Source organism: Penicillium roqueforti (assembly GCF_015533775.1).
Source record: "Penicillium roqueforti strain LCP96 04111 chromosome Unknown scaffold_36, whole genome shotgun sequence".
In the NCBI taxonomy this organism is placed as follows: Eukaryota; Fungi; Ascomycota; class Eurotiomycetes; order Eurotiales; family Aspergillaceae; genus Penicillium; species Penicillium roqueforti.
Genome location: NW_024067600.1, coordinates 61,706 through 88,058, shown reverse-complemented (window position 1 = coordinate 88,058; position 26,353 = coordinate 61,706). Strand labels below are relative to the sequence as shown.

At 47.4% G+C, this 26,353-nt stretch overlaps 9 protein-coding genes across 9 annotated transcripts; 4 read left to right on the top strand and 5 right to left on the bottom strand.

The window, feature by feature from the left end:
- Positions 1-798: 798 nt before the first annotated feature.
- LCP9604111_8707 (SDR family oxidoreductase) lies at positions 799-1,599 on the top strand (the record flags this gene model as incomplete). The annotated part of the gene is made up of 1 exon (XM_039076880.1): positions 799-1,599. The coding sequence occupies one exon, from the start codon at positions 799-801 to the stop codon at positions 1,597-1,599; it is 801 nt and encodes a 266-aa protein (XP_038925278.1).
- A 205-nt stretch (positions 1,600-1,804) lies between these two features.
- LCP9604111_8706 (CAZyme family GH131) lies at positions 1,805-2,735 on the bottom strand (the record flags this gene model as incomplete). Its single annotated transcript, XM_039076879.1, has 4 exons — positions 1,805-2,173; positions 2,230-2,394; positions 2,443-2,579; positions 2,627-2,735. 4 exons carry the CDS (start codon positions 2,733-2,735, stop codon positions 1,805-1,807), a joined length of 780 nt encoding a protein of 259 aa, XP_038925277.1.
- Positions 2,736-3,348: 613 nt separating this feature from the next.
- On the bottom strand, positions 3,349-9,966 carry LCP9604111_8705 (putative MFS sugar transporter; the record flags this gene model as incomplete). Its single annotated transcript, XM_039076878.1, has 14 exons — positions 3,349-4,706; positions 4,795-4,902; positions 5,879-5,990; positions 6,048-6,161; positions 6,222-6,971; positions 7,037-7,296; positions 8,277-8,301; positions 8,357-8,472; positions 8,524-8,551; positions 8,605-8,802; positions 8,858-9,072; positions 9,120-9,263; positions 9,314-9,660; positions 9,716-9,966. 14 exons carry the CDS (start codon positions 9,964-9,966, stop codon positions 3,349-3,351), a joined length of 4,026 nt encoding a protein of 1,341 aa, XP_038925276.1.
- A 643-nt stretch (positions 9,967-10,609) lies between these two features.
- LCP9604111_8704 (uncharacterized protein) lies at positions 10,610-11,856 on the bottom strand (the record flags this gene model as incomplete). Its single annotated transcript, XM_039076877.1, has 5 exons — positions 10,610-10,973; positions 11,032-11,174; positions 11,227-11,445; positions 11,499-11,603; positions 11,659-11,856. 5 exons carry the CDS (start codon positions 11,854-11,856, stop codon positions 10,610-10,612), a joined length of 1,029 nt encoding a protein of 342 aa, XP_038925275.1.
- A 1,707-nt stretch (positions 11,857-13,563) lies between these two features.
- Positions 13,564-15,365, top strand: LCP9604111_8703 (uncharacterized protein; the record flags this gene model as incomplete). Its single annotated transcript, XM_039076876.1, has 6 exons — positions 13,564-13,659; positions 13,715-13,785; positions 13,840-13,953; positions 14,010-14,092; positions 14,145-14,522; positions 14,581-15,365. 6 exons carry the CDS (start codon positions 13,564-13,566, stop codon positions 15,363-15,365), a joined length of 1,527 nt encoding a protein of 508 aa, XP_038925274.1.
- Positions 15,366-15,755: 390 nt separating this feature from the next.
- On the bottom strand, positions 15,756-16,538 carry LCP9604111_8702 (YoaK family protein; the record flags this gene model as incomplete). Its single annotated transcript, XM_039076875.1, has 1 exon — positions 15,756-16,538. The coding sequence occupies one exon, from the start codon at positions 16,536-16,538 to the stop codon at positions 15,756-15,758; it is 783 nt and encodes a 260-aa protein (XP_038925273.1).
- Positions 16,539-16,848: 310 nt separating this feature from the next.
- Positions 16,849-18,326, top strand: LCP9604111_8701 (uncharacterized protein; the record flags this gene model as incomplete). The annotated part of the gene is made up of 3 exons (XM_039076874.1): positions 16,849-17,223; positions 17,278-17,617; positions 17,677-18,326. 3 exons carry the CDS (start codon positions 16,849-16,851, stop codon positions 18,324-18,326), a joined length of 1,365 nt encoding a protein of 454 aa, XP_038925272.1.
- Positions 18,327-19,273: 947 nt separating this feature from the next.
- LCP9604111_8700 (uncharacterized protein) lies at positions 19,274-20,187 on the top strand (the record flags this gene model as incomplete). The annotated part of the gene is made up of 4 exons (XM_039076873.1): positions 19,274-19,635; positions 19,712-19,741; positions 19,832-19,943; positions 20,008-20,187. 4 exons carry the CDS (start codon positions 19,274-19,276, stop codon positions 20,185-20,187), a joined length of 684 nt encoding a protein of 227 aa, XP_038925271.1.
- Positions 20,188-23,633: 3,446 nt separating this feature from the next.
- On the bottom strand, positions 23,634-25,742 carry LCP9604111_8699 (uncharacterized protein; the record flags this gene model as incomplete). The annotated part of the gene is made up of 9 exons (XM_039076870.1): positions 23,634-23,778; positions 23,845-24,097; positions 24,180-24,316; positions 24,376-24,644; positions 24,693-24,879; positions 24,936-25,011; positions 25,064-25,159; positions 25,213-25,452; positions 25,505-25,742. 9 exons carry the CDS (start codon positions 25,740-25,742, stop codon positions 23,634-23,636), a joined length of 1,641 nt encoding a protein of 546 aa, XP_038925270.1.
- Positions 25,743-26,353: the final 611 nt, after the last annotated feature.

The following is a 26,353-nucleotide window of genomic DNA, read 5'->3' as shown; positions in this document are numbered from 1 at the left end:
TACGGATTGGACTGGCAGGGATTCTTCGCCTTGACCTCCTATGCGGGGAAATATTTCCTACACAAGGGTCTGGAAGTGGCCGGGGGATTACTTTTGTTTCTTAGTGAATGGCTCGCAGTTCTAATTCGCTGCACCTTGTCGTCTCCGTCATGACTTGATGGCCTTTGACGGCTTTGTCGACAGCCTTTCTTTTATACTTTTATACTATCGTATTACTCTATTACTCCCGTGGATTGCCAGAGTACCGTTGTACTTCGGAATCTTCAAGTTGACAATGCTACTCCGCCTTGGCATCTCATAGCTTCGATATGCTCTGACGAGCGATAATCTCGAAAGACCCCTCTAGAATTATTTGGAATTGGTTCGTCAAACTCCGGTGTCATTGCCAATCTCAAAAACTCAATGATATCAAACAAGTTGATACTTCGGGCTGCTCCCGGCTTACCAGATCGGCTCATGATGTCACTGCCCCGCCAAATTTCTCCACCAACATTGTCATAATCGAAGCCCTTCGATGATATTATTGGATATGCCAAGTTGGAAAAAGCAAGCCACATAACCTGATGAAGCCGGGCACAGGAGGTACCTGCTCGGCTGCCCAGGTAGGGCTCTCTCATGTCAGAGCGAGAGCCATGAAGTCATTAGAGGGATGTAGACATATATAAGCCCAGCTTGATATCCGTCGAGAATAAGCTATAACAACTCAAAACCTATTCTCATTTATACCCTCAAAAACCTAAACCCTCTACCAGAGCATATCTCTCTCAACCTCCAAACCGAAACCCTATACCTACCAATATGCCTATCCCTGTCCCCAAAGCCAACCACATCCTTGACCTCCTTAGCCTCAAGGGCAAGGTCGTCGTTGTAACGGGAGCCTCCGGGGCTCGAGGCATGGGCATTGAAGCCGCCCGTGGCTGCGCCGAGCTGGGTGCCGACCTAGCTATCACATACTCCTCCCGCCGGGAGGGCGGCGAAAAGAACGCCCAGGAACTCGCAGCAGATTACGGCGTCAAGGTCAAGCTGTACCAGTGCGACGTGGGCAACTGGGAGAGCGTGGAAGGCCTTGTGAAAGAGGTGATCAAAGATTTCGGCAAGATCGACTCCTTCATTGCGAATGCCGGGCGTACAGCCGACAGCGGCATCCTAGACGGATCAGTGGAGGACTGGAACAAGGTCATCAACACCGATTTGAACGGCGCCTTCCACTGCGCCAAGGCTGTGGGCGCACACTTCAAGGAGCGCGGAACTGGCAGCTTGGTCCTTACTGCCTCCATGTCGGGCCACATTGTCAACTACCCCCAGGAACAGACCTCATACAACGTTGCCAAGGCCGCCGAGATTCACCTTGCCCGGTCGCTGGCCAATGAATGGCGCGACTTTGCCCGCGTCAACAGCATCTCGCCTGGTTACATCGACACCGGGTTGTCTGATTTCGTTCCCCAGGATATTCAGAACCTTTGGCTCTCTATGATCCCCATGGGTCGCAATGGTGATGCGAAGGAGCTGAAGGCGGCTTATGCTTACCTGGCTAGCGATGCCAGCAGCTACATGACGGGCAACGATTTGCGCATTGACGGTGGATACACTGTGCGGTAAAAACATTTTTTGTACTTTTTAAACGAATTCAAACGACGACATAGTTCATGAGATCAATTCCAGAGTTATTCCAAAAGCGGTGTCCTGTTCGACGTATGACCTCATAAATCCAAGGCTGTTTGACAGGTTTGGCATGTTTGCAAGCAGTTTGTCTTGATTGCAATACCATCAAACAACGCATTCCAAATAGAGTTGAAGTCACGTCTTACGCAGGACCTGCAATACTAGACGTGATCGGAGCCTCCTCGACAAAGATGCCAGACCAAAACCAATCCTCGGCAGCTGCATCCAAGCCCCCATTGTCGAGCCTCAATTCGCCGACATGCCAATCCGCGGAATTTGTCGAAGTCGACGCGCTGACAGCCGACACAACCTGCGTGAGGTCATCGGACCCATCTGACGCCCACAGCCCCACAGTCTTCGCGTCAAAATCGATATCGTACGCGAAGTTGTACCACTGCCCTGCTTTCAGGTCGGTTTCCCAGTGCGACACCCCACCGACGTACCAACGAAGCGCGTTGTCTTCGCCCGAAGCGCCGCTCAGGGTGCCGTATTTGAGCTCAGTGAAATGACTCTTCGGAAAATCGTCAGCTGTTGGTTTCTTCTATACCGTGGAACTGGGAGTGATACCTCGAAGAACGCGATCTGATGCTCGAAGCTCGCATTTGGTGCATTCGTGTCCTCTGTCTTCAGCGAGAAATGGTAGAACAGATGCCCGCTCCCAAGATCCGCCTTTGTCTGAGGAATGATCTCGGATCGTTCCATAGTTTGTCCATTCCAGAACGACGTGCCATCCTGACTGCTATTAGCTTCTCGTCCTTCAGACTAGATAAAATGACCTACGATTGTGATCCGGATGCCCTGTTCATCACTGGTATCGGCCGGGTTCTTGTGATCAGGCGAGAGACCCAGATACTGGTCCGTGGATGCTGTCCCGTGAATATACCACTGCCAAGCGCCGACTTGGTTAGACCATGACCCTTTGCTTGTCAGTACCAATCGACAGCAACTCGCGAAACTCACTCACATTCGTCAAAGTCGGCAACCGTCGCCGACGCGTTGAATAACCCGCTCCACAGGACTTCGCCCGCTTCGGCTACTCCAGAGAGGGCGACGAGCCATGCAATAAAACACATTTGGTCGATGTTCGTGAGTTTGTGTTATACTCGGCGAATTCGAGGTGCGATCGCGACCGTATTGTTTCCAAGCACGAATGACTCCCTTTCAAACGCTGTTATATACCTGTACCGCCAGACAAGACCCGCCAAATATAACACGGAGACCACGGAGATCATGAAACCGGGCTTGTTTGAATCACTAATGCGGGATCTGGTGAGATTCCTTCGGATGTCACTTTGGCCACTTTCAAACGCCCTCTAACCTGGTAATTTTTCTTCCTTTTCTTCACGTTATTCATATCCCATATTGGCGCAATTGATATCTTGCATGTGATCGACAAGGCGTCTCTCCAAATAAGTCACGGAAATAAGGATTCTTGTGTCTAATGACGAAACTCTGCAGCATAGCCTGAAACGGCGCCAAGTATGAGCGAAACACCGGTCGCATCATCGGATCGATACGTCAATCTACCGGTTGTTTCACTATAGATGAAAGATAAAAAATAATCAACCAAAATAATGCATCATTTGATAAGTCTATAATGACCGGTCGCAAGGGACACGGTCGGGAATTCTATTTACATATCCCGCTAAACAAGCAGCACCCTCATTTCATATATTCGTGAATAGTTTACACTTTGGGCTTCTCGCCCGTGGCCTCATCACCGCTTCCAACATCCTTGGCGTCGAGATCCAACCCATGAGGATCGGCAACGTGCATTCGGGGAAGCGAGCGAGCAATGCGAGGCGGATCGAATATACTGCGCGACTGCAAGAAGATCTCATCGATTTCCTCGAGGCTGCGGCCGCTAGTCTCCGGGAAGAAGAAATACACAGTCGGCACGATGGCGGCGTTCAGCACAGCGAAGATAATATAGTACTGGTAGTCGATGGTAGCGAAGCCGACGGGCGTGACCTCAGCGAGGAGGAAGTTAAAAGTCCAGACGGCGGCCGCGGAGACGGCGCTGATAGATGCTCGACACTGGAGGGGAGCGACCTCTGTGGCGTACAGGAAGGTCAAGCCGGAGTATCCGACTGTGAAGATGAATTCGAAGACGAAAAGGAACACGACGGCGCAGACCAAGCTGCCGGTGTTATCTTGGACGGAAGTGGTGCCAGCCAGGATGGCCATAGAGATTGACATCCCGACAGCACTCCACAGCATGAGCACGCGGCGACCGAGACGGTCGATGGTAAAATAGGCCAGCAGGCCGCCCAGCGGCTGTGTTAGGCACATGGATGCGGCCAGGACACGCGACTGGATGGGAGAGAGCTTGAGATATTGTTCGAAAATGGTCGTGGCGTAGAAAGTGATTAGATTGATTCCGCACATCTGCTGAAACATTTGACCCATACAGGCGAGAACGGTGCGATGGAAGAGTCGCTGCTCGCCCATCTTCAGCATATCCTTCCACGAACCGGTTCCGGAAATAGCTAGGGAGGTCTCAATATCGCGAATATCGAGAGTGATCTGTTCCGAATGAGGGTCGACGTCGTCCAGCGCCGCCAAAATCTCGCGCGCCTCCTCGCTGCGACCTCTTTTGATCAGCCATCGGGGCGATTCGGGGAAGAGCATCACAAAGCTCATGACCATTAGTGATAGCAGGACCTGGAAGACCAAGGGGAATCGCCAGGAAACCGAGTTGGTCTTAACGAAGTAAAAGCCGAAGTCGACCCAGAGAGAGAAGGCGATACCGGCACCGATGAAGATGCCGTCAGTTACTACGTGAGCACCACGCTTGCTGGGCTTTGAGATCTCGGACTGCCAGACGGGTACTGTAGCCACGTAACCGCCAGTTCCATATCCGAGGACGAGTCGTGCAACGATAAATTGTGCAAGTGAAAAGGACGTTGCCATCAAGACAGCGCCAATTATCGAAATGAAGGAGGTGAACAGGATGACCTTCCGGCGGCCGAGCCTGTCACCGAATTGAATGCATGATAGTGAACCAAAAATTCCACCAACGGTATATAGTGCGACTACCGTGCCTGCAAGTATACAGCATGAGAAACGGGCCAAGTGGTGTGCCAAGGGCCTGGGACCGATCTGTGCCCCAGGTATAGTGATGAAGCTTACCTTGAATAGTCGAGTTATACTTCTCTTGTGCGGCGGTTGCAGTGAGAGTGTTCATCTGCGGAAAGGTCTCGGCGAAGGATTCCAGGGTCAACAGACCTCCCATCACACCTTGGTTGTATCCATAAGTCACGAAGGCCGGACACACGACCAACCACATGATAGCCCTATTCAGCGAAGGGCCACGGAGGCCAAAATATGGCGCCATGGTGCAATATTGGTATCGGATAGAGACGAATTGAAGATCTAGGGTTTGGAGGTCAAGCCACACCGATTTCCCCGCCAAATCGATACGAGGTTGGATATAAAGATCATATATACACTCATCTGAGTACTGGACGGCGAACGCCGCCCACCGGACGATCGTGATATTGGTGGAACCGAGCAGTGCGTGGGGCGGCGCAGACCGGATCGATGAAGCGCAGCTCCCATTGGCGAGAGTGTGGAACCGAAGACCAAGTCTTCGAGAAGAGTGGAGTAGAAATGCTCGAGAGCCATGAAGCGGGAGGATAATATTAGCTAAAAGTCTTGGTTTCCCCAGGTTCCCCCTCACGAGATGTGGTGATGGACGATTCAAGCTGCATGGGTTGCGCCATTGAGCTTAGCTGAAACTCTGCGGCGCTGGTGAAAAGCTGGGGTAAGGTTTCCACTACCGGATTGGCTCGACCGTGTAGCATCAAGGTCGCTCTTTCGTATGCGACAGTTTTCTCCACATCGGACATGGCCGATGGAGATTTTAGCGACTATTTATGCCTCGGGCCGCGATAACACTAACTGCTTGTCATACATATTTGTCGTTTTTGTTGCAACTTCTAGCCGAGACGGATGTTCGGAGTAACGGCTCGTTAACTTTGGTCATACAAATTGCATAATAACGACAAAGGGCCTGATAACTCCTCCGGTCTAGAGCTGCGAATACTAAGATGTTGCGATGTTCACTTGATAATATTATGTCAGTCTATATCAACATCCTATATTGACCAGTCACAGATATCACGATATAAGACCTATGTCCGATGAAACTCCGCTCGATCGGCCCTGAATATCTCACAGCTCTACCTTCATTCTTCCTTCATGGTAAACCTACTCCATGAGCGTATTTTCGGCCCATATATGAAAAACGCAATGGGCACAGGGAACAACGCGACGGTCAGACAACCTAGCAAAGTCATCGCCCAGTCGACGCCCAAGTTATGAAACTACATGTTGTATTGCGGTTAGCCGAATTGCGCCGCTAATAGAGGGACATGACATACCAATGGTGGTGCGAACATCGGAAATCCAGCCCCCAGCCATGACCGAAAGAAGGAGTTTGCTGCCATTGCAGAGTTTGTATACATCGGATACACATCGACGATATAAGTCAGCCCCTGGCGAGTATCGTAAGTATTTGTAAAATGTTATTCATCTTCCAATAGGGATAATAATACCTGCAGGAAGATCAATAATACCCCCGACCCCAAGAATGCCCCAGATATAACTTGTGGAACCCAAATTATGTGAGGATCTGACGTCCAGCCAAACCAAAACATCCCCACGGGCAACAAAATACCTCCAATAATCATAGGAATCAACCGCTCCTCTGGCTGAACTCGGCCATTGCGGAGTATGAACGTTCGATACCGCGTCAATGAAAATGCAATGATAATCAAACAACCGCAAAAGACACCACAAATGAAAGCAACGAACGGCAACGCTCCAATGCCATCATTCCACCCACGCTGTTCTTGGAAGGAGACCGGATAGGCCACAAAACAAGTGTACAGAAAGCCATATATGAAACCCATGTACAAGGTAATAAGCAGAAGAATGGGTTCCTGCACAAGCATCTGGAACGGGCGCAGGAGATATTGTACTGCAATATCTTGATAACTGACTACCTTTTCTTCTGCCTTCGCATGAAGAGCCCAGTTCTTGGATTTGGTGCGAAGTCGCTTAGCGCGTTGTGTGAGTAAAGTTTGCTCGAACGTCTCGGGGACAACCAGGATCCCGATGCTGGAGATAGCAAATGCCCAGATAGCTGTAATGTACTCTGTCCAGCGCCAGCCCAGGTATGAAATTGTTATGAATCCACCGACGATTGGCCCTGCTACCGGGCCGATGAAGGCTGCCGCAGCGAAGACGGCCATTGCAATCCCTCGCTCCACGGGCTCGAACATATCGGCCAAAATGCCATTTACCTAAGGAGGAGGAAGTCAGTGAGCGAAAGTAAATGCGCAGCTTGGAAATAATGAAATAAACTCACAATGGCAAGAGGTGCACTGGCAAAGGTTCCGCCCAGAAAGCGACATATGAAGATAGTGTGCAAGTTCTCGGCTACGGCTACGGGAATCTGGAAGATTGCGAAGCCGAACATGCCCAGAAACAACGGTAGCTTCCGGCCGTACAGTTCAGAAAGGGGGCCAAAGATGATAGGGCCAAAGGCGAAGCCCAGAACGAACAAACTGACAGCCAACAACGTGACTTCCATGGAGACGCCGAACTTTGTCGCTGTCTGTCTCGTTGCTGTTGTGAAGATCGAAGAGCCAAAAGTAACGCAGAGTGTCATCATTCCTAGCACCATAGTGATCACCCACTTCCTCCACGTGGGGAAGTTCTTGGGCTTCTCCTAAAATTGTATTAGAGGAACCTTGTATACTCGGAGGGGAATCGGACAACATGCTGGATCATTTGTGCCGTTCCAGTCCACTATCAGGTTGTCTTTCTCATTTGGAGATCTCTCGGGCTTGATTTTCGAAGAGCCCCCATTGCTTTCCAACCCATCGGCCACGTCGTATGTGTCGCCATCGTCGAACACGGTCTGCAAGCTAGTTGATTCACGCTCTGATTGATTGCTGTGCGAGGACAGTAAGGTTTGGGTTTCCTTGCTGGGCATCACAAATAATCTGACTCGCGTATTCAACGGAGGATGATAATTGAGGGCAGTGGTTCGTTGCTGATATTAGCAACCAGGGTGAGCACTGGGTAGAAGCTCACTATGAGCCCGTTCATATATGCAAGCACACCAGTTTCGTAGAAATCGATCATTCGAACTCATCTGTGTCTTTTTTTTACATTCTAAAACAACAGATGATTTTTGATCTTGCAAAACGTCATGGCACCCATCCATCCATCGACGCTAGGCTGAGTCATGCATGATGTAGGTAGGTAACGACATCGTTGCGTATTTTCGAATGGAAGTTCGACAAGCTCAGTACATATTCAGGCGGTTCAATATTGCGTCAGTCCTTTGTTCGGAAAATGGATGTTTGGAGGTGGATATATATCATTCGAATACACGAACAACACATGATTTAAATGTAAGTAACACGCAGGCCGAGAATAACACTGATCTTGATATTAATGATTCAAATTCACTAAAAAGAAAGCCAAATTATACCTGTAAAAAATTGCAGACATTCATGAACATCAGGACATCAGGGTTCATCCACTTCTGGCAGCACATGAAAAGCTGGCACCACTGGAATCATCGTGCATTGCCTTACCGGAAACCCAAAGGCCCATGCCGCACTTCATGAATATTAGTAGTCTGAAAAATGTCTGAGCATTGTGAAATTTGACATACCAAGCAAGCACCAATCCCGATAACCACCAGGTTGACAACAGTCAGAACCATTTTTTTCCAGGACGCCCCATACTGGCCTCGATTCAGGAACAGCCAGAATATACCACTCAGACCATCTTTAATCTAGGTTAGCATTATCAACAGTTTGTGTACCGAATATCACTCACAGGTAAACCAGCTAGCAAAAAGGGAAGTCTAATAAATGAATCCATGTCAGTAGGTGTCACATGCAATCCCCGACTACTTACGATCAGACTCAGCAAAGTATTGAAAACAGGAATTGCCTCTGAAATAATCCAGGCTATCACCCATAACACAAGACTGATCGCAACCCAGGACCCGATCGAGAGGAATGTGCGCTGCTTCATGTGATTTGTGTTTCGGAAAAGACGGACGTAAACGTATTTTGATGCGACGTGCCCGTTGATAACACCGGCTATAACAATCTATAATATCACATTAGGATGCTGCATAAATCAAACATGGGCTGGAGGCTCGCACCGTAGGAATGGCAATTCCATATGCAATCTTTGCTGTTATTGGCTTTGTCGAGCTCAGGGCGGGTGACTGCACATCCTTCCCACCGTAGATATATATAACAACAGCAGCTATCACATACATACTCGTATCGGTTATTTGGAGCATGTAGAGGGTCTTAGGATAGTCCGTTGGAGTCTCCATCTCTGAAATAAAGCCGAAGAAAGCCACGTGCCCAGCTAGATAAAGATTAGTTTCAAGGTCAGGGTAGCTGATTAGTACTCACCATAAGCAAATACAATATTCGTCACTGCTAAGAATGCCTTTGACAGGCTGACTGTTGTAGTCGCATCTACTTTGCCATCACCGGGGCGCTGGATAGCAATAGCGATCATAGTAATCAGGAGTGCGGCAATGATGCTTGCGAAGGCTGTGAGAGTTAGAAAGGGGCTGGTTCTGAAAAGATTTGGATATACATACAAGCAAACGAGAACCACGAAACCTTGCGAAGAGTTCGAGGCAAGGCAAAAACGAAGGAGACAACTAAGCCAACGATCCCAAATACAATCGAGCAAGTCCCATGGTCTGTGACTGTATCCAACATAACACTGAAAGTCAAGATATGACTGCCCATGACAAATATGAGAAAAAGCAGTTGCGCCGTTCCCAAGAACTCCCTACCAAAGCGAGCTAGACCAAGAGGATGGAACATCACCTCGCCAGCATCTCCCATACTATGTACTTGCGGGTATCTGAGTTTGAATTGGCCGATGACATATCCAGTGTACGTTGCGACTATACCGAGTCCGACAATAAGAATGATCGCACTGGAAAGCAGTCAGCGGATTCCTATTCTGTGCATCAGAGGTAGTAGAAACGTACGGCACCAGACCTAGGACTGCGACAGCCGACGGAAGAGACAGAATACCGAGGGAGACGGTCTCCGCGATCATGATCATGCCGCATTGCCACCATTGTAACGTCCGATACTTAATTTCGGCATCATGTTCATCCCCAAATGGGTCTGCGAGGTGAGAGATCACATCCCCCGATCGGTTCTCCTCTTCTTTCTCTGCAGCATAACTCCTGTTGTCGACGTCATTTGAGAGAGGATAATGGCGATAATCTGCCATCGCACCGGCTGGGGTCGCTGTTCAGAGCTTTTAGCGATCGCGATCACTGTCAGCGATCAGGAGAAAAGATAAAAGTCCAGTGCCTGGATGTGAGAAAACAGAATGATAAGTTCGGAGACTGTAGATCGATGATGTCATAACCTGGAATGAACTTGTTCGCGGGGTGAGATAAAGATCTATAACTGGACTGAGTGGCCAGAGCAATGGCGTGCACTAGAAAACGCCGAATCTAGCGCAATTGATCCACGCAAACGCTTGGTTTAGCTTGATTCCGCCACCTAATATCCCGATATGGAGATTCTGACCTTACTGATCGATTTAGTGGTATAATCTCGTGTTAACGAGACCATGATTCGCTCCTGCTATCACCAGGATACTGGAACGGTGCCCTTATCAAGTTCCACATGGGGTATTGTCCGATTATATCCGAGTTAGACTCATCGCACCTAAAGTGGATATATCTGGCTGTTACCCCGTATTGGAATGGGTGCTGATCCCACTCTACGCGCTAAACCGTTACAGCCTGATCCCATATTCATTCAGACCAACTTAGCCGGCAGATATTGAGCATAATGCGATGTGACTGTGTCCTATCAGGTGAATGCATTAAGTGTATAGTAACTCGGGCCTCCCGTTGAGGGCGTCATCGTCTCTCCAAAAGCTCCACATCTTCGCGATCCACCGATATGTCAATCCTCTTCATGATGCGATTTTTCGCTGGAGAATTACTCACCCGCGACGAAGGATATGTTGAGTTCGATCGGTTGGAGTTAGGTGTGAGCTTCTGGTTGGTTCGTGACTTAGACGCGTCGTCGGTATAGGCTAGTCCATTCTCGTCGACGTAGGCTGCGATAAATGGTTTCATTAACGGCGCTGTGAGTACAAGAACGCTAAGTGCCGCGTGGAGCTCTGCAACAACGGTCGCGAAGGTTCCTTCGAGTGTGGGATCTGATGAATTGACTTGATGACGAATGTAATGGAGGTGGATGGCGCTGATAGGGATAAGGCTGCAAGTATGCCCATTGTTAGTATGTAGAAACTGGTAGAGTGAGAGCTTAAACATACAATACTCGACAACTGAGCACCAGAATTACAACGACTTTGTTGTTGATCGTCGTATGCAGTCGCACGATTGCCCGGATGGGATATAGCAACAGCACAATTTCAAAAATGATATCCAAAGCTGTGACGGCTTGCCAGTGAGGGAACTAGACAGCTAGTAGTTAGTAGAGATATAGTACTAACTGTATTGTGACCTACCAAGGCGGAACATTGGTTATTGATATCATGCCATGGATGTCGATCACAGCGGACTGCCAGCAAAACTATAGTAACAGGGGCACAGAGTAGAGTAACCGAGAGAAGAGCATAGCTCATCCATAGCGAGCTACGTAGAGTAATCGTCCGGTAAAAAAGCGCCGTTGACGCTTTTGATGAGGATAATATTGCAATGTAGAGGATATCTGCACTGTATCCAACCTAGAAGGACATTGTGTCAAAAATGATACAGCATCCTGGTCATAGACACCTACCTTCTCGATCGAGTTCCAATCTTGATCAGCGATGAGCGACTTTGACTTTCCCCAGCCGAAATATATCTCCACAAAAACCACAGATACCTGTGCCAAGGCAAGAATCTAGATTCGTCAGTCTTCTAAAAGGGTCCGCATTAGTTGAGACGGAAAGACTTACCACAGTCGCTGCGAAAGTCAAATCATCCAACTGACGGACTCTTCTACTGTATGCAGAATAAACACGAATTCCTAGAGATCCAAGGACCAGAAATAGTGAAAAGGACGCGATGACTGTAATCACTCCATTATGGTTTATTTCCGTATCCGCTGTCAGCGGGGGTGTCAAGCCAGGCGGCACTGGGGAGAGAGTTGCCATGGCCAAAAGAAAGAAACATGTCCTGATCTGTTCCTAGGGACTCGATGAAGGATATATTCAGCTTGATCCAAACTGACTGGCTGACTCAGGGGATTTACACTGTGATGCAGGGCATACTAATCACGAATCGCAGATCTCCATCCACTCCAGCCTGTATCAAAACTGAGATTTGACCTGAGTGCATTGGCTGATCCACCGGGACATGCGCTGTGACTGTACTGTTGGTTTCAAGTTGCGTATTATTAGCTTGATTCGAGATTTGGGGAATACGTGGTTTCCTTTCTGGGAGATATCATAATCCCTGGTGGTCAACAGACGCTACCGAATTCCAACAGATTCAAACTAATTGTGCCTATTGGTGGGATCATATATCGGGGGTAATTTTTAGATATGGATGCATTCAGTGAACGGGGTCAATGTATTTATTTAACATGCCATTTTGCAGATCATCCGGGCGCTTAATATTCCCACAGGCACATGATTAAGGTTATTCTCAGGCCTAATACTGTTTGAGTATCCAGTCGAATATGTAAATGCAAAAGGTTCTATGAACTTCGAGTTGGTGATCAAGCATGTGTCTGGTGGGCTATGGCCACTCGGAGTGTTTAATTTCACTGTTACATTATATTGTGCCGAATACAACAAAGTAAGATAATGGAGTAACTCATACTAGAAATATTTGCAACACAATACGGAGTACATGTGTAGCTCACTCTCGTTTGCCGTAATTGCAATCGCAACGGACAGGGAAAGACGTAGCCTGCGCGCAGGACGCTAAAAATAAAGACTTGCCACAGTGGGACTCTCGCAGTTCTCGATTTTGGTCTTTGCGCCATGTCATTTATTTGAGGCGCCTTTGTTTGGTATTGCCCAGATATATGCCTAGTGGCAGCGTCTGACATGGCCAACCAAGCTCGGAACGACTTCCAAATCCCATTTCTTCGTACAACCTAGCCCGGAATTCAACCCTTCCTGCATCGACGCGGGAAGATACAGATAGAAGCCGGAATGGAGCATTAAATTAAGGCTGGCAGCTGAACAAACCAGCGAGTGGCGTTCTGATAGCTTCGTTACCGAATTCCGTCCAGACAACGATTTATGCCGGCATCCGGGGAATGGGGTTGGATTCGATTCATCTTATTCTTGGCGAGAGTACGGAGTATGCGGGCAATAAATTGCAGAAAACCCGGTACAGTCATTGACAGGGATGATGAACTAGTCCACTCCAGCGAAAAATGGTCCTACCCGACCAAATATGCGTCGAAACGCGCTGTGGCACTTCAGGGCAGTGCCAACGTTCACAAAATGTTATGCCGATTCCGGTCCGGCTGTTCCTGAAGGCCTTGCCATGTGGCCTGGTGTGAATTATTATCGGTAGATTTCATCGTCCATCGAGGGGTATGTAACAATGGTGGGGAGGGAGAACTTCGGCTTCAAAGTCGACTCGTTGTATCACTCCTGGGGATGCCTGCAGCGGAACAGCCGAGATTGCCTTCGGTTGGCAAAGCCAAGTGTCTCGTATTTTTGTACCTCCAATCCTGAAATGTTAGTTTGTGTCGTTGACTAATATCTAACCTTGGAGTTGGCTCTTCTGTTAGTCAAATATTGATATGTCAACGTGGGTTCGGACTTGTCCAATTTGTCAAAATGCCACCGCAAAGCCCACAATCACACAATCGAATCTCTTCTTTTGACAGAGTTCACACGATGGAAGAACATCCCACGAAAGATTTACCAGAGATGGAGGGCAGTCCACAGGATCAGGATGATATGACGCGTATGGGGAAGATCCAGGAATTGAAGGTCTTCTTTCTTTCTCTGTGACACAATCAGGACACTGTTACTGACATGTTTGAAGCGCAACTTTCGACCCCTTGCAGCGTTGAGCTTTTCAGCGGTTCTTCAAGCTACCTGGGAGTTTATACTCATGTGAGCCGCAGTCTCTTGGGCCATCTTATCAGCTGCTAATCGCCTCATCCTTAGCTCAAACACCCAAGGTCTCGAAAATGGCGGACTGGCTGGTGTATTCTGGTCTTACATGTGGACATTCGTTGGGTTTGGCTTTATCATTGTTTCGCTAGCCGAGATGGCTTCGATGTGAGTTATTATGTGCCTCATTTTCTGAGATTTCTCACTTTTCCTTTCTCCAACAGGGCACCCACATCGGGAGGCCAATATCATTGGGTATCAGAGTTTTCCTCGCCTCGTTACCAGAAGTTTCTGAGTTACACCACTGGTGAGATCGCTCGTCTATTCATCTTTGACGATTGCTAATGGGTGTGATTAAGGATGGATGTCCGTACTAGCCTGGCAGGCAGGAGCAGCATCCGGCTCGTTTCTAACTGGAACTATCATCCAAGGTCTCATAACCCTCCGTGATCCGAGCTACGTGCCCCAAAATTGGCATGGAACCTTGTTTGTGTTCGCCATGATAGCTGTCATTTACTTTTTCAATGTCTACGCGGCAAGCTGGATGCCACGAATCCAGAACATCCTTCTCGTGCTACATCTGTTATGCTGGGTCATCATTGTGGTTGTTTTGTTCACCATGGCTCCTCAAAACTCGGCCAAAACCGTGTTCACATCGTTCCACAATGGTGGCAACTGGTCTAGTATGGGGATCAGCTTGATGATCGGTCAAATTACAGCCATCTACGGCTCTCTGAGTGTGTACAAACCGTATCATTCTTTCGCGGTACAAGGCTAACATGGACACATTTATAGGCTCCGACGCCACCGCACATATGTCCGAAGAAGTTAAGGATGCAGGTCGATACGTACCAATCGCAATCGTATGGGGATACTTCGGCAACGGAATACTAGCACTGATAGTAATCGTTGGATTTCTTCTTGCTATCCCCTCAGTACCCGATGCTATCAACGACAGCACCGGCTTCCCCTTCCTCTACGTGTTCCACCAATTCCTCTCAATCTCCGGTGTCAACGGCCTCACATCAATAATCCTAATACCAGTCATCTTCAGTAACATCCTATTCAATGCATCAACTGCACGTCAAACATATGCATTCGCACGAGATCGCGGCCTCCCCTTCGCAGACTGGCTCTCTCGAGTTGACCTTCATCGGCGAATCCCAGTGCGAGCGATCGCGCTCTCATGCATGATCAGTGTCTTACTGTCGGTAATCAACATAGGCTCGGAGGTTGCATTCAACGCGATCATCTCTCTCAACGTTGCTGCACTGATGTACACATACGCGGTATCCATAAGTTGCGTGATTTACCGGAAGATTGCTTGTCCTGAAACGCTACCTCCTCGACGTTGGAGTCTTGGTCGTTTCGGTCTTGCGATAAATATCATTGGGCTGCTCTATGTTATTTTCGCACTCTTTTGGTCGTTCTGGCCTCCGAGCCCTTTGCCTTCGGCTCGAGACTTTAATTGGAGTGTGGTTATTTTCGTTAGTGTGTTCATCGGCAGTCTTTTGATGTACCTGTTTCAGGGCAGAAGACACTATGTCGGGCCTGCGATGACGGTCCAGCGGAGCTATTGACATTGAGATTCGTTTTGGTTCTTATGTACCTGGCTAGGCTATTACGAGATGATAACGACCATGAAATGAATATATGAATTTTGACTTGGACGCTGGGAGATGGAGTAGACTATGGAGAATATCCCAAGGCATACATGTATATCTTATTGGTTTTTAATTATAGATATCAAGGGCGACACCATCCCCTAGATTGGAATACTCTAGATCTATTGACGGGGTTTCAAGACAGTAGACAAAAAATCCAAATTTCATAGTCGTTGAACATGGTTGCAGAAAACTGAGATAGTATAATCAGTATCCTCTATTTCGAAATAACCAATTAGTATTCTAAATACATCAATATGAGTCCACAATCTATGCAAAACCGCGATCTTCCATCAGCCTTGCAACTCATTCGGTATCCTCCTCGCTCTTTCCCTTCCAGGCCAACCATGCAGCAACAATCAATGACTTCAGGATGGCTGCGGTCCACAAGGCCCCCATCATTCCCACAGAGCTATGAGCCCAGAGACCCCCCAAGACCACCCCCAACAACAAGCACAAGATTGCACCAATCCGGCGGTTCTCCTCAGTATGACCGACCACCTTTCCCGAGAGGAAATCAGGGTGCGAGAACAAATCGCAATAAGTACTAGTGAGGACAACACTAGTCAAGCCCGTGAAGTTCAAAACACGGCTCGTCACCGCTTGTCCACTACTTTGGAATGCGATGAGCGCAATCGGGACGAGGACCAACCAAGTCAAGGGCGCATCTCGAGATGCCGGATGAATTGTAACGATCAACGCGGCGATGCACACACACACGGTTTGAGCGAGGAACGAGGCACAGAGCACCCATCTCCGTCTCGCTGGGAAAACACGGTGGAAGGTGGCGAAGCACAGCGAGCCTAGACAGAACGCCGCAATGGAAACTCCGGACTTGATCCAGCGATCATCCTTGGCGCCGATAAGGCCCAGGCCGAAATATACAGTGTTGCCGGTTTGCATGCTCACAAAGGAGCCCCATATGAGTACCGCTGAGCTGTCGAGCAGGCCGGTGATAATATAACAGAATAGAAGGACTAGGTCGCCATGCGCAGTATCAAGGTCACTGCCTAAGCATTTAGATGCTAGAGATAGTAGAGAGGGTTTGGAGCGTCTGTGGTTGCCCAACAGGGCGTCTGTTTCAGACATTGGTGTAATGGTCGTCGGATTGAAGTGGAGAGAAGTTGTTTTTTTCGGTTTCTGTGGAGCCCTTGGCGTAGGAACTCAAAATTGATCACCGTAAAGAATGAGACGTCATCCCTACCTATTTGGAGAATCCAAGTGCACTAAAATAGAATCGGCCAATTTGTTGGGGTGAACAATTGGAGACAGGATATGCGATCGGAATATGCGCAATGTCGTGACGTCGATGCGGAGAACAACATTTCCGGAGTTTACACTTGATCTTCTGGGAATTTCTTCTCTTCCTCTGTCTAATTAATTAATTTTAAAGCCCACCATGCAAATTACACGCTTCTTGTTAAACCTGGCATATCTTCAGGCTGTATGGGCTATCCCTGCACCTGATCACAGCCTGCAGAAGCTACTGCAGGTCCCAGCCGGCCATTCCGCAGCATTATTCGGTCAACAGCCTATTGGAAAAAACCCACCTTTCTCCCCAGGACATCGCGACCCATATGATCACAAGGTTGACTCTGTTGGCGATGACCGACATCCACTGCCGTTCCGCAATGGAGATGGTACTACGGTCATGGGACCGCGGAATCGGGATCGCGAGCGCCAGAACCCCGATCTTGTCCGTCCGCCGAGTACCGACCATGGCAATATGCCTAATATGCGATGGAGTTTTGCAGACTCACATATTCGCATCGAGGTATGGTCATTCTAATATGTCACGTACGTCATTAACCTAAACGTGTACGTATAGGAAGGCGGATGGACGCGACAAACAACTATCCACGAGCTACCCACTAGCCGTGAACTCGCCGGTGTGAACATGCGTCTGGATCAAGGGGTAATCCGCGAACTGCATTGGCACACGGAAGCTGAATGGGCGTATGTGCTTGCTGGAAAAGTACGAGTCACAGCCCTAGACTTAGAAGGCGGTACTTTTATGGACGACTTGGAGGAAGGAGATCTGTGGTATTTCCCCGCTGGACATCCGCATTCGCTCCAGGGTCTGGGCGAAAATGGGACAGAATTCCTGTTGATCTTTGACGATGGCAACTTCTCCGAAGAGTCCACCTTCATCTTGACTGATTGGTTGGGTATGAATCTGTCCATGTCTCAAAATATATAGTTTACAAATACTGACCCATTTCCCTAGCTCACACTCCCAAAGCAGTTCTAGGAGAGAACTTCCGGATGTCACCGGAGCAATTTGACAACATCCCGAAATCCGAGAAGTACATATTCCAAGGCTCAAACCCGGGAAGCATTGACGAGGAGAAACCACGCACCTTCAAGAAGTCAAAGATTAACTTCACACATCATATGCTCGCCCAAGAACCCATTAAAACCAGCGGCGGTCGTGTCCGTATTACCGACTCCACGAACTTCCCGGTTTCCAAAACAGTAGCAGCCGCCCATCTAGAGATTGCACCGGGCGCACTACGCGAGATGCACTGGCACCCCAACGCCGACGAATGGACATATTACAAGAAAGGTCGTGCGCGAGTTACGATATTTGCCGCAGAAGGAAACGCCAGAACGTTCAACTACATGGCCGGTGATGTCGGCATCGTGCCTCGGAATATGGGACACTTCGTTGAGAACCTGAGTGACGATGAACCGCTGGAGGTTTTGGAAATTTTCCGGGCAGATCGATTCCAGGATTTCTCACTGTTCCAATGGCTTGGTAGCTCACCTCGCAGAATGATTGCCGAGAATATATTCCCTGGCGATGCTAAGGCGGCAGAGGAATTTTTGAAAAAGATTGAAGATGCTGAAAAGGATCCCATTAAGGATACTATCTGATTGCAATTTACATAGCTTATTAGCGGGATTCAGGATTTACAGATACACAAGGACATCTGGGATATTTGAATACATGGCACGACAGTGTAATGATAATGTTACGGACGGATGATAAGAAGGTTGCTTCATATTTGCTTTGAAATTCACAGTATATGACATTTCGTGCTGGATGCCGACAGGAAGAATCCAAAAGAAATCTCTCTCTCTATCGCACACACTATCACTGCGTTCGAAGCCATGGGCAATATAAGGTAGTGCCACTATGTAGAGTCGCACTAAAGAGGAATAAGGGAGCCCTAGAATATTTGCTGAACACTTATTTGTAGTCATATTCGAATTGAAATCCTAGAATAAGGGCGACTTAAATATCTCATAGATATGGTTTGATATGCTTCATTCGGAATTATACCGTACGCAGGATTGCCACCTGGGCATTAGGTAATAGTTCATGGATAAGCCCTCGTGACTGTTAATTAACTCCTGACTTGGATCATACACTATACGATGGCGATGGTACAATTCTTGAATACACAAATTGATATCTTTATGGACAAAGACGCGCATGAATTCCAAAACATAATAGACCATTCTGAACAAAAACAAATCAAGACATATCACGAAAAGATCAAAAACACGAAAGACATGATTGAAATCAACGCAGTCCACAAAACAGTACATCATATGAGGCTCGGCTCTCCTCGTCTTCGCTCTCCTAATTTTCGCTCTCCTCTTCCTTGCCCTCCTGTTCAGCTCGCAAGGCAATTGCTAACAAAATCGGCCCCAACACACGCATATGACCCCCCTCTGTAGTATCCCACGGTCCATACTGGGAGTAACATCTCTTTAGGGTTAGTCCGATCAGCTTCCTCTTAGCGTGTCGCCTCCCAGTTACACTCTTCCAAATTTCTACAACTCTACAAGCCATCATTACCACAACACTACCAAAGATGTCTTCAAAGCCAACTTCTCGGGAATCAAAAGTCCATCTCGCCCACCGTCTGGCTCTAGTCAAGCTCCATGCTGACATCGAAGCTCTTGAGGTTCATGAATTCGACGCGTCGCAACTCGCCAAGTTGAACATCAAGCGCGAGCATATGAGTCTTAGGGAAGACTCGGACCTCAAGCCCCGTTACTTCGCGGCGATATCTAACATCCCACAACCTACCGATGAAGTGATCGATGAAGCGGTCGATGTGGAAGGCCTTTTTGAAGACACAATCTCTAGATCATATCACTTCGAAAGAGTGTGGCGACATTATGGTCTAGAGGTACGATGGGAGTGTAATGACCGCGTATGGCGTTCAAAGCCGTAAGTGTCATCCATTACTATTCTGAGATATATTATCATATCAGCCCATTGTTTCTAACGCTATTCTACTCCCTAGTGTTTGCAAGTACCATGCTTTCAAGTCGTTGTACAAGTGTGACAAGCCCTAGTTTGGCGTTTCGTGGATCATGGACATCCCCGGGGCAGCAGCCCCACATATTAAAGTAATCGCACACAGCGGCTTACTGGTGGATGATAGCAAGCTCTGCCGTGGCGAGCTATTGATTATCCTCCGCCTAATGATCTGCCAGTTCAGGATGATGCGGTTACTCCACCATAAAGTGGCACCGGTAAGTCTATACCCCCTCCTTTCACTTTCTTACTTTCATAGATTACTAACTAGGTACTCTACAGGTTTTGGTCGCCTCGTTCATGGGCGAGCATGCACGTATGCTGGAGTCCTATTTTGATGGTGAAAGCCTTATTCTACGCTCTTCTGATCTTTATCACCTGTCTGAGAGGAAAACTACGGCAGAGGTTTTTGAAGCATTTGCGATGTGGTTTGCCGGTAATCCAGCGGGAGAAACCGAGTAGGTTACGGACCTTCTTTCTATCGGCAAGGTGGTGTTGGGTTATGAATTGGCTTTTGGTCAAACTAGGTTAGGTTTCGGTTTCGGTCTCGGTTTCGGTTTTGTTGGAGTTGGATTGGTGCGTTGTTGATTTATGTGACATTCTTCTATGTTTTCGCAGAGCAAATTGAAATTGTCAAATGGATCGCGTGCGCCCATCTAATGTAATACCTGACAGCCTTTTGCATTCGAAAAACTGCTCTACCATTCATAAATCCCAAAAAGCACAGTGTACCAGCAATGCAAGCACTGGAAGAAAATACTTGATTGAATCTAATCGAAAGTCCGAAGGAGGGTGCGGAGAACGTATGGTCGACATCCATCAGTCCAAGGCAAAATCAAGGTGATGCATCCTTCTGTTGTAGCCAAACACCGGCTAGACCCGTCTCATTCGGAAGCTTCCTCATGTAGAGCAAGGGCCTCCAGGATTTTCTTTCCCTCCTCGGCATCATCATCTTCCCAAGGCTTGAGCCCGTAGCTTTGCATGAAGCGTGTCCAGCCGCCGTAGGATTTGACAATTGCCCGCTCAGCGGGCGTAAGAGGCGGTTCTGTTCCAGTTAAAGTCAGCTATAGATAACAATTTGTGTTGGAATGCAGAAGGGGGGGTATATACGAAGTGCGTCACTGGATGGCATCTTGGTGGTAGATGAGGGTAAATAGATGAGAGTCTTGACTTTGCTTGTAGGGTCCACGCAGAGAGTGCCTAGTCCAAGTGTAGATGTTAGCTATTAGAAGCGTGTAAAGATAGAAATAAAACTCACGATGAAATTGGCCTCGTTGGGATGTATCAGATGGGGAAATGGTGATGGGAAAGTCTAAATAACGTAATCCACTACCGAGCTGGCCACACCACCGAGCTGGCCACCAAAACCAACCTCTGAATTTTAAATCAATATATCTCAACCAAAACGCCATAAATTAATAAAACTATCTATCTAGGTCTATCTGGACATGCATTTCTTTTATGCCCGAGATTTCCACATGCTCCGCACCTATTTAACGCTCTCGTTCAGGGTAATAAAGGTGGCGAAGGCCTTCTTGGCTGAGGAGGGGGAGGTAGTTTAATTGCTTCCTCTGGCTGTACAATTAATGTCGATGCTTCTAAAACCGAGAGGCCCTCGGTAGAAGGTATCTGCTTTCTAGATCGAGTGCGCTTTTGCTTCTGCTTCTCGTTTGCAGCCCGTAAATTGCTTACTTCTTTCTTGAGAAAAGCAGCCGATTGTATTGTAACTTAATAGGCTTTTAAAACCTGGTTTATCGCAGAATTAAGCGGGCTCGGAGGGCTTCGAGACCTTGTACAAAGCAATGCTTTAATTGAGGAAGCTTGCTTTAGCAATTGTTTATAGTTCGAAGGTGTTTTTAGCTCCTACTCGCTCTCTTAGCTCAAAAGGGGGGTCGGAGTTCGAAGGCGAATATTAAGCTTTAAAATCACTCGATCAGGTTTAAAAGGTACTAAACCAGCTGCTCCGAAGCTATTTTTAATAGTATCCTCTTTAAAGGCCTCGATTTAGGCGGATAGGTAAGCTTCGAGGAAATCAAGTTTATCGATATAATTTATCCTACTCTGTATTTTCGTTTTAACTATCTGACTGTATAAGCGTTTTAATACTGTAAAACAACCGATATTAAGTAGCTGTAAAAGGTAAGATAAGTACGGAGGTATATAGATTAGAATAATATTATTTTTTTCATAAATTTTGTTAAACTTTAGGGTTAAATGACTTCTGTGGCCGTTAAGTATTAGAAGTCGATATCTCCCCTTTGTCTATAAAGAAGTTAACGGAATAAAGAGCTTTTTAAGCTATCGAAGTCTAATTTTATTAGAGGTCCATCTGTTTAGACTAACTTTAAATTGCTAATCGTTAGGGAGGCTGTTAAACTAAGATTTAATAAAGACTTTACCTTTAAAAATCATATATAGAGGGAATATCTATCCTAAAGTATTTATATACTTAATTACAGTCACCTACTCGCGATTTCTAGGTTATAAAAGCGATCGGTAACTATAATATTCAGCCCTTATAATAACCCTCGCGGTTACAGTTAATCCTATTGCAAAACCAGTCTTATTAAAGTTATAAATATCGTCGGGATCAATACCATATTAAAGGATAGTTTTTTAAATAAGATAAAACCACTCCCTAATAGTTTTCGGGTCTTCGTACTTTACGTGTTTATAGTTATAGTATCTTGAGAATCGGCTTAAGAGTTCGGGATACCTTTTTACAAACTTTATAACCTAATTCTCGCCGACTGAAAGAACCGGGGTTATTCCGTACAATTCGAGTAAAAGATTCGCCATTTCTCGAATAGTAGAGGGCCGAGGGGCTGATCCGCGAGAATCCATAGATATTATCCATTTTATAAGCGATTCCTCTTCGATTTCGATCAATTTATGTGAGTTAGGCCGAGAAATCGCGCGGTTTTGTACGCCCCGGAGGCGCGTGGTAAGGGTCGATCTCAGTACTGCGAAGATGCGTGCTGCTTCCCGAATAGAACTAATTTCTCGGTTCTTAATAGCCTGGATAGCTAATAAGATCCTACCCTCTTGTTCGGTTGAATTTCTAGGGTTTTGGGAGCGTTTAGGTGGCATGGTAGATGGTTAAATTCATTAAGTGCTAATTCATGGACGCGTTTTGGGTGGGGTGGCCAGCTCGGTGGTGTGGCCAGCTCGGTAGTGGATTACGTTATAGCGCTCAAAGCTGCTTGCCTGAATTTGACGCATGAATGCCTTATTTCTGGCGGGCAGAAAATAAAGATACCCGAATTACAGTTACAAACAGCCTATCGTGCACTCTAGAGCATAGTTAGTTATTCCCGCCCGGTTTCCAATACGTAGTACACGATACAGCCTGAAAGCGGTCTGAAACCAGGCAAAGATAAACGCTCAAACAAAGCATTCAGGCATTTGACCCCGAGAACGAACCAACTAAGTTTTGGAAGGTGCAGTTTGCTACGCCCTTAACAACCTTAGCAACAGAGTCTTGATCGTATGTTGTAGTGCCATCCATTTGTCTAATGATGAACAGCCTCAAAAGCTCACGGAGAAATAGGCTCCCTAGCCGACAGCCCATCGGTTCATCGCATGGTACCACTTCGCTTGCCATCTTCAGCCCATAACCCCGTGGTGAGATAGAATCTGCAGATTGTATCAATCTCAGCTCCTTGAGAAGTTAATTCAATTCCTTCCGTCGTGCATCCTGCGAGGTGTAGATATGATTACAGCTGGAAAAGGAACGGGTCGGCCCCGGGGGAAGTGGAGTCCCGCACAGGCTTGGCGTCCAATATGAGATCACGTCTTAGACGCTAAAATGGTATCGTAAGGGCGAAAGGGTAATGATATAAATGTACGGAGTAGTTGGGTAATATACCAAGAGTTGCATCTCTTATTAGGTTACCTAATGACATATCTCAGGTATCCTTCTTGGGCACCCTGACAAGCCGATGCGCCAGGGCACCATTATCCAGTTTGAGAACCGTTTGCTCCCACTTGAATCCCTGGATTCGAGGCAGAAGCTTGATCCAGACATAATAGTAGACTCCACACAGACCGACACTGTTTTAATTCTTTGACGTCAGTGATCTATACCGACAGGGACAACCTGGAATAGGAACAACTTACATTCCAAGAGCAACCGCACAATATGTTGCATACCAGAAGCTCACATCGCCTCCATTCGCCCCAGTACTGGGCGGGTACCATGGCATTACGACCATGTACAGATTCGAAAGAATTGCAAATGCCACTGAAACGTGCCAGGCGTTGTATTCAGGTTTTGGCAGGTTGAGGCGTGCACGACGAGCTCGAATGATCACCAGGCCTATTGTGAGTAGCAGACCAAAGATTGTCGTGGCGTAGACTCCGAGATCCACCACTATTCCCCAAAATTAGCAAACTGTCTTTCAATTTCTGGAGAAATGATCAACTAGAAGGTCAGATAATAGAAAAGGGCGTACCGAAATTGAAGGCATCACCAGCAGGCGGTGCTAGGATCATCAACACGGTGAATGCCCATTTCACAAAGTATGGACCGAGCGGTGTTCCAAACGGTCTCGTCGACGTCCAAAAAGAAGTGAATGGCAAAACACCTTGTCTATATCCAAACAACTCATTAGGTTCCCTTCCAAAAGTAAATTCTGTTTCATCACTGACCTTCCACACTCCCTCAGCATGCGAGACTGTCCAAGAAGCACGGCAAGCAGGTTTCCAAAAGCGCTCACACAGATAAGGAAATTCAAAGCGGATGCCGCACCACCAGTTCCGAATACCTTCTCGAAAAAGACACCAGCCGCGACGACCTTCGATTCTAGAATTTCTTCCTTGCTTGCAGCACTAAAGTAGGCAATGTTGGCCAGCACGTACAGAATTGCCGTCACCCCCAGCGAGAGCGGCGCACTCCACTTCAAGGTTTTGGTAGGATTCTAGTGCTTGTTAGCAAACAAGTGGTCATGATCATGTGAAGTACATACCTTGACTTCATTGACGACATTGAACGCATTCTCATAGCCTGCAAAAGAGAACCAGACCTTGGTCAATGCATTGGTTGCTCCGTAGGCTGTCGCGGCATTACTGCCCTCAAAGGCAGACCTAAAATTTGCTTTTGGATCTTTCACTGAGGTATGACCTCCGAGAACCACCAAGCCAGTTATCGCAATGCTAAGTGCCAGTTAGCTTTACCGGTTGAGTTGAGTATATTGTGGATCAACACTTACAATACCAATGTCAGCAGTTTGACTAGCCCGATTGCATTTGCCAGTCGCAAAGACCATCTGGTGTGAAATGCCAGAACTATGGCGACTTCATCAGCACATGTGATACAGATAAAAGGAGTACCACTCACCCAGTACTGCAACAGTATAGCAAGCCACAGCGACTCCCTTCAATTTCCATGGGGTGAAGTCCGAATTCGCAAGTTTGAAGAGATACTGGGCCAGTACTAGACAAAGTCAGTACACGTCACTCCACCATTCACCCGCGATGTAATCATACCAACGGCATTGCTGCTGCTAAACGAGAAAAGCACCGTCTGCATCGCAAACACAGTAGGGAAAAAGTACTTGGGTCGGGGATACGCTTGTTCCAAGTAGACAACCTCCGAGCCGGACCGACTGGGGAAAGACGATGCGAATTCCATGTAGACCGATAGCGAGCTAGAGGCCATCAAATACCCAATAACCCAATAAAACAACGTGAGACCAACCGAGCCGGCGCCTTTGAGGACGGTCGACGCTATTCTATGTGAGTATATCAAATAATCCAGAGAAAGTTGGGTTGTACGCACGCGTTGAGAAGACTCCCGTTCCGATCATCTTACTCAAATTCAGGAAAACCACTGTAACCCAACCGACCGAATACCCCAGCGGGGAATTAACCTCAACGGGCGCTCCCGAGGCCTCCTGGTATGTGGCCTTGGGGGTGTTCCCACCGACCTCGGTGGTATACTGTAGGCTATCACTGTCGCTGGTCTCATATTGAGGGACCGACTCGGTATATTCCCGTACGGGAGATGGAAGACCCATTTCGGAAGGCAGAAGGGAAGGCTGGAGAGAATTCTTTGATCTTACGTGGACACATGGCGCGACTTCGCATGTACATATACTACTGTACAACTCGGACCCCTACAATAACTGGGGCGCGGTCAGGGGTGCGGCAGGCGTCATCAGAAACTACTATAATGATGTGATAAGACGGAATATGCCAATGGAATTTTAGCTCTTGTGGCGTTCATGTTAGATTCTAGCTTCGTCAAGTATTGCCTTGATACGCGGTCTAATCCTTGTTCAAGCCGTGCATGATAAACTCCAGCAGGCATGGGGATATACCATCACCAGGTCATAAACAAAGCCAAGGATTAATTTGCGACCAGTTAGAGAGTCGAGTTGAACTCTATCCGCGGCCAAGAAATTGTGTGTTCATTGCGAGGTGGCATGTACTATGGCGCAATACTTTGCAACAGACCTCGAGAATGAGGTGATAAGAAAATCAATGAGGGGCGGTGGAACTCATTGTCAGCTCCAATGAGTAAAACACAAAACGACATGGGTATATCGAAGATGGAGCAGGGGAATTTGAGGCGATGAAGATCAAGTCGATTAAAAAGTCGACCTTGGAAAAAGGCACCACAACAGAG